Source organism: Odontomachus brunneus, unplaced genomic scaffold (genome assembly GCF_010583005.1).
Source record: "Odontomachus brunneus isolate Ranch 3 - 2012 unplaced genomic scaffold, Obru_v1 Obru_scaffold_265, whole genome shotgun sequence".
Lineage (NCBI taxonomy): Eukaryota > Metazoa > Arthropoda > Insecta > Hymenoptera > Formicidae > Odontomachus > Odontomachus brunneus.
In genome coordinates, this window is record NW_022639715.1 from 254,686 (window position 1) to 268,349 (window position 13,664).

At 36.2% G+C, this 13,664-nt stretch overlaps 1 protein-coding gene across 6 annotated transcripts in view; it reads left to right on the forward strand.

The window, feature by feature from the left end:
* The window catches only part of LOC116853001, a 201,865-nt gene that overhangs the window by 169,836 nt on the left and 18,365 nt on the right, over window positions 1-13,664 (forward strand). Inside the window, exon 4 of one of the 6 annotated variants that reach the window (XM_032833850.1) lies at window positions 7,515-9,136. The exons of 4 other annotated variants lie outside the window; for them this stretch is intronic. In XM_032833850.1, the coding sequence (XP_032689741.1) occupies window positions 7,515-7,584 (70 nt within the window). In that variant the 3' untranslated portion in view covers window positions 7,585-9,136. Of the gene's footprint in view, window positions 1-7,514; window positions 9,137-10,076; window positions 11,662-13,664 lie in introns of those variants that run through there. One more of the 6 variants, XM_032833851.1, reaches the window with a different exon arrangement.

The window sequence follows — 13,664 nt, forward strand, 5'->3', positions numbered from 1 at the left end:
TTGAATGAAATTCAGAAATTCCATTATTTGAAATCTGCAGTGAAGAGTGAAGCGGCGGAAACAATAGCTTCTTTGGAAATTTCGGAGGTCCATTATAATGACGCTTGGCTTAGATTAAAGGACAGATACGACAATGAGCGCATTGCGGTGCAAGAACACATCAAGGCGATATTCGAGCTACCTGCACTGAGAAGAGAAAACAGTGCGACCTTGCGAAGTATTTTAGATGGTATATTAAAGCATACAAGAGCGTTAACTGCCTTAGGACGTCTTACAAGCCAATGGGACGACTTGTTAATAATAACTAGCAAGTTAGATTTTGCAACCATGAAAGAATGGGAAACTAGTATCGAAGTATGACAAATGCCGACCTAACCTTTCGGAAGTTAATTGATTTTCTTACCCGAAAGTGCCAAATGTTAGAAGCAGTAGCAAGGAGAAGCCCATCCACGCAGCCCAGTACTACTTCGCGTCAAATCAGCAAAGGAAAGTCAACGACGTCTCATGCCGCGATGACGAGCGTTAGATGTATGTATTGTAACGGTGACCACCAGATATACCAATGCAAATCTTTCAAGGAACTTTCCACCGCGGAACGTTTAAAGAATGTGAAAACTAAGAAACTATGCTTAAAGGGTAAGCATATTGCCAAAGATTGTTTAGCTAGCGGATGCAAAAAATGTTCGAAAAAACACAGTACCTTATTACACGAGGATCGCGAGTCATTAAAGGAAAGGAACGATGAGATAGTAGATCAAAACGTAAGTCAAGAAGTTAGCTCGAACAAAACGGTTAATACATTCTGTACATACTCGCAAGCGACAGAAGTAATAAAAACTAGCCAAGTACTACTGTTCACTGCCCTGATTAGCGTGAGAAATTCTAAAGGTCATTACGTCGAAGGGAGAGTATTATTAGATAACGGTTCTCAATCTAACTTCGTCACTGATGAATTTGTTAAGAAACTAAATTTGAAAGCTATAGACGAGCAAGTAGAAATTACGGGGATTAATAGACATGTGTCACAGGCTATTAAATCCGTAAACTAAAATTTAACTTCCCGTTTCGGTACTTTTGGCATGGAACTAGTTTGTATCGTATTGCCTAAAATCACTCAAAAGCTACCAGCAGTAGCAATTGATGCAGACAAGTTGGAATTACCGAAAAATATTAAATTAGCGGATCCTCATTTCAACATACCAGCTAAAATCGATTTATTAATTGGCGCGGAAAGATTCTGGGAGTTAATTTGTGTTGGTCAAATAAAGTTAGGGAAGCATAAACCCGTACTACAAGTCATTGTTAGGATGGTTGGTGACAGGATCCATTGGGGGTTCGAACATAAGGAACGTAACGCGAACGAGTTGCAATTTAAGCGTAACCGAAGAATTAACTGAAACAATGCGTAGGTTTTGGGAGATAGAAAATATTCCGAAAGGAAAACTTAAGGAACCCGAAGAGGATTACTGTGACAAGCATTTCAGTGAGACTTATAGTCGCAAATTAGATGGTAGATTCGTAGTAAAGTTACCGGTCAAGAAAGAAATCATAAATTTATTACACAATTTATTACACAATTTATTACATAATTCGAGAGAGGTAGCGTTAAAGAGATTTTTGAGTTTAGAGAAAAGGTTCGCTAAAGATCTGGAGTTTAAAAAGAACTATGTAAATTTTATGCAAGAATACCTTCATTTAGGACATATGAAGCGAGTAGATAAGCAAGAGGAAACCAAGTTGAGAGTTTTCTTACCACATCATGCTGTTATAAAGGCAGACCGTAAAACCACAAAGACTAGAGTAGTTTTCGATGCATCTAGCCGATACCCCAAGGGGAAATCATTAAACGACGCCTTATATAAAGGACCAGTAATACAAGCAGATCTGTTCAATTTATTTATAAGGTTTCGATGTTTCAGATATGTTCTGTGCGCCGATGTCACAAAAATGTATAGACAGATACATGAGGAACAGACAGCATTGCAAAGCATTTTGTGGCGAGAAAATTCTTGCTCCGAAATAGAAGAATTTGAATTATTAACTGTCACCTATGGTACAAAGTCTGCCTCCTTCCTAGCAGTCAAATGCTTACAAAGATTAGCAGAAATCAAAAAGGAAAATTATCCTAAAGCGGCGGAAGTAGTTCATAACGATTTCTATATAGACGATCTATTAATGGGTGCAAATACAGAAAATGAAATTGTAAAATTAAAGAAAGAGTTAATTGGATTATTAGCAAAGGGAGGGTTTGAATTACATAAATGGAACAGTAATATAAATTCTTCATTAAAAATGACTCACAATTATAACAGGGCGGTGGACATTAATAAAACTGCGGAAGCTAAGCTATTGGGTATAGTTTGGAGTCCTGACGAAGATGTTTTTCGTTATAAAATTTCGTTGGAAAATAAAGAATCGCGCGTGACTAAGAGGACGATATTGTCTCAGGTAGCTAGACTGTTTGATCCGTTGGGTTTGGTTGGACCTGTGATAACATCAGCGAAGATCTTAATGTAGGAGTTGTGGCATCTGGGTCTGGATTGGGATGAATCAGTTCCTATGCACATCCATAGAGCCTGGGAGCAAATAAAATCAACTATAGGTTTGTTGAATTCCTTGAAAATACCGAGATTAATATCATTAGGGGAGGCCAACACTCAGATTCAGATACACGGGTTTTGCGACGCCAGTGAGAAGGCGTATGGAGCTTGCGTGTATGTACGGGAACAAAATCAGTAAGGCGAAATATTCGTATCCTTAGTTTGTTCCAAGTCGAGAGTAGCACTTATGAAAAGCATATCGTTGCCTAGATTAGAGTTATGCGGGGCGGTGTTATTAGTCAACTTAATGGAACGCGTGATAAGTAGTCTAAAGTTAAGAGTATACAAAGGGCTTTATTGGACGGATTCCAAGATAACAATGGCGTGGATAGGCTCTCCTTCTAGAAGATGGCAAGCTTTCGTAGCCAGAGTAGGTGAAATTCACGATAAATCTTCACCCTCTGAATGGCGGCATATAAGGTCCAAGAGCAATCCGGCGGACTTGATATCGAGAGGCACTACTCCGGAACAGTTAATTCACGCAAACAAATGGTGGGAGGGACCTAAATGGTTAAAAAAAAAATGAGAATAGCTGGCCAAAAGAGGATGAGGAATTATCAATTAGCGCTCCGGAAGAACGAAAGAAGGTAGTGATAGCAGCGGCTATAACGGAGAGACCGATTATATTCTCTTCTTTCAATAAGCTATTAAGAGTGACAGCATATGTATTAAGATTTAGTGTAAATGTTAAATGTAAAACAGTGAAGCGAGAGTTAGGGCCGATAACCAATGTCGAAATTAACAAGGCAAAATGTGTGATAGTTAAATTAGTGCAAGCTGAAGTATTTGAAGAAGAAATAAAGGCGTTGAGAAGCAATAACGCGATTCCTCGCACTTCAAGACTGATTGCACTGTGTCCATACCTTGACGAAGAGGAAGTATTGAGAGTAGGAGGAAGGTTAAAGCATGCAGTACTGCCTGAAGAAGTTAAATATCCCGTCCTACTACCAGCCTCACATTACTTCACCTCATTGATAATCTTACACTATCACGAGAAACTGCTCTACGCGGGAGCCCAAGCGACGACGAATTCTATAAGAGAAGAATTCTGGCCTATATTTGCTAGGAGCCGAGTTAAGAAAATTTTACGCAATTGTGTGAAATGTCGGAAGGCAAGTCCCAAACCCAGTTGGCAAATAATGGGCGAGTTACCATCAGTAAAGGTCAACATAGCTAGACCCTTCAGCAATTCAAGTGTCGACTACTGCGGACCTTTCTATATAAGAGATCGAGTTCGAAAAAATAGCAAAAAATATAAGTCGTACGTGGCTATATTTGTGTGCATGGTAACCAAAGCTGTGCACATAGAGTTAGTGGAGGACTTAACCACCGAATCATTCATAGCCGCGTTGAAACGAGTCATAGCTCGAAGAGGCAAGATAAAAAATATATATTCGGACAATGGAAGAAATTTCGTGGGCACGGATCGCGTGTTACAGCAAATGTTTCAAGAAACCAAGTTCCAAGAAGCGGTACAACAGTTTGCAGCGGACGAGCGGGTAAACTGGCATTTTATTCCGCCTAGATCTCCACATTATGGCGGTATTTGGGAAGCCGCAGCAATGAAGTTACACCTCAAACGAACGATTGGTGAAAGTTGTCTTACGGTCTCAGAGATGTCGACTATCTTGACGATAATAGAAGCAATGTTGAATTCGCGGCCTCTGACGCCACTTTTGGAAGATCCGGATGACTTGAGAGCTTTAACTTCTGGTCATTTTTTGATAGGAGAAAACCTGCAATCCTATCCAGAATTGAGTTTAGAGGAGGTACCAAGAAATACACTGTCAAGATGGCAATACGTCGAACAGCTGAGACAACATTTATGGTCCCGATGGCAGAAGGAGTACTTATCTATTTGTCAGCAGCGAAATAAATAGAAAACGGAAAGCCACGCTAAATTTAAGGTTGGACAACTGGTCATGTTGAAGGATACCGAAACTCTACCTCTCCAGTGGATTTTAGCTAGAATCAAAGAAATACATCCCGGTACCGACGGAGTGGTTATGACGGTTACCTTGCGAACTTCCAAGGGTATTTATAAAAGAGCGATTGTCAACATCTCTCCAATATGTGAAAATTAAGCATGATTATTGCGGAGATTAGCGTTCTGCTTGTTATGTTCAGGTAGCATTGAAGCCAGTCCAAGGAAGCATTGTTTATTTAGTTATTGAAAATATTCCTATTTGTCAAGGCGGGCGGCATGTTAAGATAGTAAAACCCTTTGTGTTTGTATTTTAAGTTTATCGTTTAGTTGAATTGGCGCCTAAATGTAAGGGCACTTAGAGATGTAGTAGCACGGAAAGATGCAGTGGCGCTGAGGCAGTGTCGCTGATGCGGTGTCTCTGAGGTGGTGGCGTTGATGAGGTGCTACCAAGCAGGAGAGTTGCGCATGCGTAACAATAGTAGTAGTAAGTGGTTGTAGCTCGGCAGAAAAGGAGGAATAAACGGTGTAAAATTAAGGATAGCAATTATTAACGCAAGAAACCCTCCACATACAGTCAATCACACAGGAGTTATTTCCGTAACAGATATATTAAAATAATTAAAAGCATTAGATAACGAAGAGAATTTAATTAAAACGCGTTTATTTCGTCAAAAATCCTTAAAGTGGCCACAAATAAAGCATCGATCCTAATTGTAACTATTTGATGTAATTACTACGAAAGCGGAGTTGCAAGGTCGGAATTGTAAGGTCGTATTTATTAACGTAAAAATACCACAGATTTAATAAAAACATCGCATTGATGAAATCATGCATCGCATAATTGTATATATGATTGCTCTTAACTGCAAATATGTTATAAAACTGTATACACATATCATCAACCGTGAAGCCCGATATGACGATTTGTCGTCGTATTTATTTCCGTTTTATCTTATTTCCATTCTGTTTACCGTTAGTTTAGTCATAGATCTAATGACAGTTTAATAAGAAGTTACGTCGCCATTAGACTTGTTATGTAAAATGTGTGTTCAAAGTGCAGGAAAACATGTTATCAGTCGCCACAAAAACAAAATATTGGCACTTATATAACGCGAATATGACTCATAGATTAAATAATTCAAAAGATTCCTTGAAGTGACCACAAGTGGAGCACCGATCCTACGCACTACAAGAATAGACATACACAAACTTTTTATAAATAAAATTAAAAAAAATATATATATATGTGTATATTTTCATAAAAACAAAGTGTGGGAACTAGTGATAGGACTATTGTCGTGTATAAAATAATTAATTTTATTGTTGTTATATATTGAAATGTATTATGATTATACATTTTCTATACTACTATCTTCCAGTCTCTTATTATGAGGAGGTTCGAAGAGGATACGTGTTACGTATATGTATCGCATGGAATAGGTGGTTACATATAGCGTTACGGGTATGTAGACGTGTTCCCATCTATTTTTTGAAATGTCCGTATGTCGGAAAATGGCTTTATCATATATGGTTGAATTTGAAATAAAAAATCCTTTCATTTGGTAGAAACGAGGTTTTCAAATTATAAAAGAGTGGTGGGGATAGGTTTAACATTTTAACATTTTAACATTTTTTCTTAACTGAAAACGCCATTATAAAGTACTCTTCAAACAATTCAATTTTGATTTAAAGAGTTTTTTTCTGTTTCTTATACTTTTTTTACGGTGCATGTTCCGAAAGAAAAATACCGATTTTCCTTCAAAAGGGAAACCCCCTAAAATGCGATTAGCCACATATAAAAATACGTGTCCCTTATTTTAGTCTATTACAACATATTTCAAGCTTATCCGAATTGGAGAGGGACGGTTCCATGCATCACCTGATTAGATAAATGTGTGTTGCTTTATTTTACCATATTCAACGGAAAACCTATGATGAAAAATGCACATATGATGACATAAACTACTTTATTAAATGTTCATAGAGAAAACAATGTGGTGCTTTCTACGTGTCAGAAGTCCACCTAAAACTCAACTTAATATTTTTAAAAGTAATTATTGACTAGGAGAGGCAGCTCCAATGACCTTGACCTTAACATATGTTGTCAATGTCACTGCCCTGAGTAAACCTTCAAAGTTTTAACTGGCGCTCATTGTTTAATAAAAAGTGATTAACGAAAAAAGTTTTATAAACGGAGCGTAATTTTGATACACAGTATACGAGTATATTGAAACATAGTAAAAGGTGCCTGTTCCTAACTGTGCAACTACGCCCCCCAGACTCCCTGCACCGCAGTGGGGAGGGGTCAAGTCTGTTGTACTTAAGTTACTAACGAAAAAAAATTTTATAAACAAAACGTAATTCTGTTACATTGTATACATTGAAATATTGTAAAAGGTGTCTGTTCCTAGCCATGCAACTGGAGGGCTAAAACATCGAATTTCTAGGCTAGAAAGGTGTCAGCCGTACGCACGTACACACACACACACTGCTCACCCGCCCGCGCGCTCGCCCGTCCGCCCAGGCGGACTCGCGGTATGTGCGTATATTCCTATTATATTTGAAGTTTTATATGTTCTTCTGGAGGAGAACGTAACGTGATGGATAACGTCGGATACTTATAACAAGCCTCGGGCGTACTCGTAGGTCAAGGAACGTGTCAGCGACCAGAAGGATCGTTTTACGCGCGCGTCGACGTACGGCGAGTGGTTCTTTTTAAGTCAGAGACGCAAGTCCCTTTACCAGGGATAGGATTTAGAGCGAATAATCGGAGGGAAAAAGGAGCTAAGGGAAATAAAATTTTAAATCAAAATAATTAATTAACAAACGCAAGGTTTATTTGGCGCGGCGTATGTTACAGTTTAGAAGGTTACAAAGCGACGGTAAAAATAACAAATATGCGAGTTATGAGTGTGTGAGTGTATGAGTATGCGCGTTTGTATGAGTGTAAGAGTGGATATGAACGTTAATTTTCCGGAAATGTGTAGGGTGAAAAAGGCGGGGAATACGGTAGGAGAGAAGGAGGGGAGAAGGTGGGGGAGTGACTGGCCTAGGTAAGGGTGGCAGAAGGTAGGTGAGAAGAGGAGGTAATTGGTACGTACTGAAGTGTCTCCCCAATATGTCCCGTATAGTTTCTCGAAGAATCTCCCGATGAGAATGATACAGAGTGTACTAATAATAGCCCTAGTATTGCGAGCGCGGAATCTAGATCGACGTAGTGAAAAAATATTTGGCGATCCACTAAAAGCAATAAAATCAGGGACTTATGAACGAAATCAAATATGGACTTACCGGAATTATTGCAATTAATTGAAGAACGAGGTGGTATGAGTAATAAGATTTAAAACAAATAACTTACTTTTGAGGATATGAACCGGATGTTGATATTCTGGGCCTTCAAAATGTATTTTCGTTGGGTGACTGCGATTGTCTCGGCCTTTCAGGTTGCTGGGCAACTTCTGAGTTCGGTCGCCGTGCGAGTGATGTTGATCAACAATCGTGTCGCGGAGAAAGATGTCGCTCGATATCGTATTGTCGACACGAGATGATTTACGATCCAACGAGAATGAGCGTCCGTATGAATACAACTGCCCGAGAATGCAAAAGTGCGCGAAGTAAAAACGAATAAGTGCGTGAACAAATAGACGCGCGAGGCAGCGGCCAAGTGAGCGAATGAATACATAAGTCAGTTCGCGGCGCAGAGACGCGGTTTTAAAAGGTATGAATCGGAGCGTGATTCCTTCAAAATGGAAAATTTCTCGAAGTAAGGTTGACAGAATAGCCAATGATGATTTGGGATTTTAGTTTATAATTTCGGCAATTGGCTGAAAAAGCGGTGGTTGGGTGGGACGGGTTACACTTATTAGATATACATGGGGAAGTGAGGGGTAATCATATACTCTTCGGCCTAAGCTTCGGAAAGATGAAAAGACTTAATGAATGAAGAGACGCGTGCGCGGCGAATTTATCTATTAGGCTATAAAGATACGGTCTTCTACGATTGTGATGCAAGTGCATAGAGTTTGTTTATAAGTTGGGTTTTGCCGATGGTCGATTCATCTGAATTTCCGTTGGGCCATGTTAACTTAATTAGAAGTTTATACAAGACAAGTGCGATGAGTCCATAAGCAAGTTTAATTTTTACGATCAAATATTCTATGAATTCTAGTTAGTTAGAATTTGATATGACGAGTGCAGTGAACTCATAAACAGTTTTAATCTGTATGACCGGATATCCTATGAATTTTAGTTAGTTTAAAATTTGATATAACAAGTACAGTGAACTCAGTTTTAATCCGTATGATCGGATATCTTATGAATTCTATAAGTTTTTTGATCGTGATTTATCACGTGCGCTCGTTCGGACTCGTGATAATTTAAATAGATTAATAATTAAATATTGGAGATTCGCAGGACGTAACATATAAATACACACTTTTTCTTATACTTTTGTGAGAAATTCTCACTCTTTAGCTACGCCCCCTAGACTCCCCGCGGGGAGGGAGTTAAGTCTGTTGTATTTAAGCTAAAGAGAGAGAATTTCTCACAAAACTGGAAGAAAAAGTTTGTATTTACAAAACTACATACACATCCACCGCGAGCCCGCCCGGGCAGGCGGGCGAGCGCGCAGGCGAGTGAGTAGTGGTGTGTGCGTGTGTGTGGCTGGCACCTTCCTAACTTACAAATTCGATGTTTTTGTATATATAGTGTCCGAAAATTACATTCATTTCATGCAACTTCTTTTGTTAATAACTTTTTAACGAACAACGAGCGCCGACTAAAACCTTTACTCAGACTGACCTTGACAACATATGTTAAGGTCAAGGTCATTGGAGCTGCCTCCCCTATAGTCAGTAATTACCTTTTTAACTCTGGCACACTCCACCACAATTCACATAGCTAGCACACTGGGCTGTTTGAGATCCCAACCACTAAAATGCTTGCTGCGTAGAAACTGTTGAGTTTTTCACTTGAAAAAATTCCAAGATAGTTTGCAAATATCGATTTAAAAGATATTATAGGTTATTTTGATAAAATGTAATATTGAGTATGAAAAATAATTCGACAACGTAAAAAAAATGATTATTTTTATTAAAAAATTCATAACTCTTTTATTTTTTCATATTAAGAGCTAAAAATTTAACTTGACACTCTTGAGATATAACACTTTAAGGAAAAAAATAGTTTGATAGTAGCCGTTTCAAAAAAGGTACTTATTTGGAGAGTTAAAAAAATGAATTTTAATAAAAAAAGTACTACTTATTTTTTCAAAGTATAATTATTTTTTCAAAGTACTTGTTTATTTATTAGATATGAGTAAATTTTACTTGATTAAAATTATCCCCTTGACAAAAATTATCCCCACGATCTTCCTCGAGTAGCTGTAGGCGTATGGGCCGAAGCCGTAACTGACACGCCATCTAATAAAACAGGAATAATATGATACACTCTTAAAAAAAGAAATTAAATACCGTACAACATTACGTACTTACTTTTTCTATGCCCTGATGACAAATACCATTGGGAAAAAATTTTTCGAATAATTATAGCTGGCACACTAAGCACTCTGATGGCACCTCTCCGTTTCGAATACCACAGTTAGACTGACGCTTTTAGAATTACGCTAGGTAATCCAGGAAAAAGATGCTTGGACAAACAATAGATGATGGCATAAGCACTATTTAGTACCATAGGACGGAGTAAATTAGAGCTGAAGATGAATGAAGCTAAGACTTTTAATACCTCAGTATGCCAGCTAAGGGTTGAAATGATCATAAAAACATGTTAGTAGAGAAAAGTAATCAAAAGCGACATAGGCCTCCTAAAGCGACATATCTCACATATTAAATGTTGTATTTTATCGAAACTAATATAAATGTAATTCGTTTTATCAGTTGTCATGAAAAATTCATACTTAATATATTTCTTGTTCTTTTATATGCTAAATTCAATATGTAAATATCAAGTTTTAGAAATTCGTAAGTTTTATTTCTATGATTTTTATTGACAAATTACGTAGACTAAATAACGATAATTAGTGTTGCCGGCGGAAAGAAAACTTTAGTACCAGAAAAATGTACCAGATTTCGTCAAAACGTACCAAACGTTTGGGTTCCGTTTCACGTATATCATTACATTTATCTGTAATATACATAACATATCCCACATAACATGTAATATTATATAATATCACAGTAATATTTCCGTAAAATTTCTGCGATATTGCAATATTACCGCGATATTTCTGTAATAGTACTATGTGCTATGTGCGATACTATAGATAAATGCACGCATATGCGTGAAACGGGACGCACCTTTACATTTGCTAATTTTATTTACATTCTACTGCATTTTTGCACTGTTTACAAATCTATGATAATTTTTAATGCGTTTATTCAAGATTAGTATGAAAGATTATATTATTTTATTTTTCGCATACGAAAATGAGCAAAATAAATAGAATACTGGAACCAATCGACAATTTAGTATTTTTCTAGTTACTTTGCATATTCATTAGAAGATAAATACACGCTAGGGGAAAAGATTTCTAATTGACCTGGGCTGCGTTCCAAAACTCTATTTAACGGATAGAGTAGCATTCAATTGACCAATCAGAATAAAGATAACTAAGATTTCTTTGTCATGATTGTTTAATTGAATATTACTCTACACGCCGAGTAGGATTTTGGAACCTAGCTCTGATGAAGCAAAAAGTATCAAATATATCAAGACTGGCCTTTGTATTTGTACTAATTTTATGCATTGTAGTACCAACGTACCAATTGTGAAGAAAAAGTACAAATGTACTTTTGTATTTGGTACTAATGTACCAACTCCGGCAACACTGACGATAATTACGTTTTTGCTCAATATTAAGTTCTTCTACATGCATTTGGCTTTTGTAAAAATATTTTGTGAATATTTTTATTTTTATCACTTCTTTACTGTATAACTCGAAAAATTTTATGAGAATGTGTCTTAAAGTAACATACCTACAGAATGCGATAGGTGCGATATTCTATAACTAACATAACTTGATTCTAACTTCCCATTGTGACGTGACATGTCGTATTGTATATACTTAATTTTGTTTAGTTTAAAAATATAACATATGTAAAATATGTGAAAAATGAAAATGCCAAAGATATGTTTTTATTTAATTATATTTTCTTTTGTAACATTATATAATTTATATTTTGAATAAATGAATATTATTTAATCATTAAACGCATTAATGAACTATTTATTATCAAATATTATCATATATACAACATGTTATATAACTTCCAATAGTTATATAAATATGTCTCTTTTGGCTCGGGATCGCGCCAGAGATGTCACTTTCGAACGGCATCTTCGAGCGTTATCTAGGGAGAGGAGAATGTGCTAAGCGTGGAACGTCAGGTAGCTCAGTGAGTTTAGAGCAGTCGCCCGCCAAGCAAAAGACCCGGGTTCGAGTCCCGGCCTAGCAAACCAAGCTCTCGATATTTTTCTTTTTCTGCAACGAAAAGATGTGCAGGTCCCGAACGCACGGTCCCGCCGCTACATAATGGCCTGGTTTACATCGTCAAAACGTTAGTATATTAAATTTGATACGCACCAATGTTTTAATATGGGTATATTTACATCGAACGTACTAAAGGAAAAATATAATACGAATTTAATTCATGTCGATTGCCTTCTAGTGGTTGTATTTGGAATTCCAATTTGCTTGAGATAATTTTGTTCAACAGTCAAAATGTATAATTCTAAAAATATTCTCGTTTCTTCTTCTCACCAACTTATAACCCTTTTTACAAGACATTTTACTATAATATAATTTAAGAAAAACTAACGGTTACCGATAACACTGATTTTAACAAGGTTTGATTTCCTCCAACATTCGTTTCATACGTTTACATGGTCATTTGTATCATTTGATATGCGTATTAGTTTAATACGATACTCTTACTTGGTACGCTCGTACCAAATTAATCCGTCAGTGTTTACATCATGCGTATTAAATATTTAGTACGAATTTGATACGAATATAATACCTGGTACGCGATGATCAAGTGTCCGATGTAAACCAGGCCAATATACCCTCCTCCTCTCTTTTCTTCTATGGACCCATTTTCTTTGAACTCCATTATCGTACGTTTTACAAAAAACATTTTTTGTTGTAAATCTAGGAACAATTTCAGTGAAATATGATATAATAAAATAATATAAAATATAATATAAAAATATAATAAAAAATGTGATATTATCTGATAGAGGTACTTTCAATTACACACACATATATATATATATATATATATATATATATATATATATATGTACATATATATATATATATATGTATATATTTATATTCATATTTTTAGCTTTAAGACATAACCTCCTATTAAGACATAACCTCCAAAAACAAAGTAGTATGTCGCTTTAGGTGGCTTTACTCTACACTTATTGTATAAGGTTAAAGGTAAAAAATAGGTATCATATGCTTTATATCCAAAATATTGGAGATAACAGTTTTAAGAAATTTTTCATTTTTTATAATTGTCAATAAAATTGTAAAATATAAAAAAAAATTTAAACACATGAATTTTGTAGGATTTTTCCTGTACTTTCAGATAAAATAGTTGATTTTGGTGAAAAAATTTAATAGTACGTGAAAAATCAATTTTTTAGATTTAAATAAATAAATAAATAAAAAATTACATTTGTTTTTAAAAATTTGAAAAAATAATGAAAAATACTACAGTGTATATAGATACTGCACACTGTATGGTACGATAAAGGAGATTTTGGGACCGCAATAAAATCCACTTGTAAACGAATATTTTTTCTAAAAGGAAATTGAAATTTCAGCTAAATCAGTATAAAAGAAATGTTTTTTAAGATGCTTCCTTTTGTAGTTAACTTTTTAATGTATTTGTTGAGCAATAGTGCCAAATATAAAACTTCAGAGGCCAGCGGCGACATCGATCAGCTAAGTCACCAGTCGTTTGCAAAACCGCTGTAGTACGACCATTGACAACGCACCGTCTCACACATCAACCGTCACAATATCTAAATTATACTAATTAGGGTACGAATTGATATCCCAATTATCTTGTTTTCCAGATATGCCCCCCCCCCCCCCCCCCCCTATA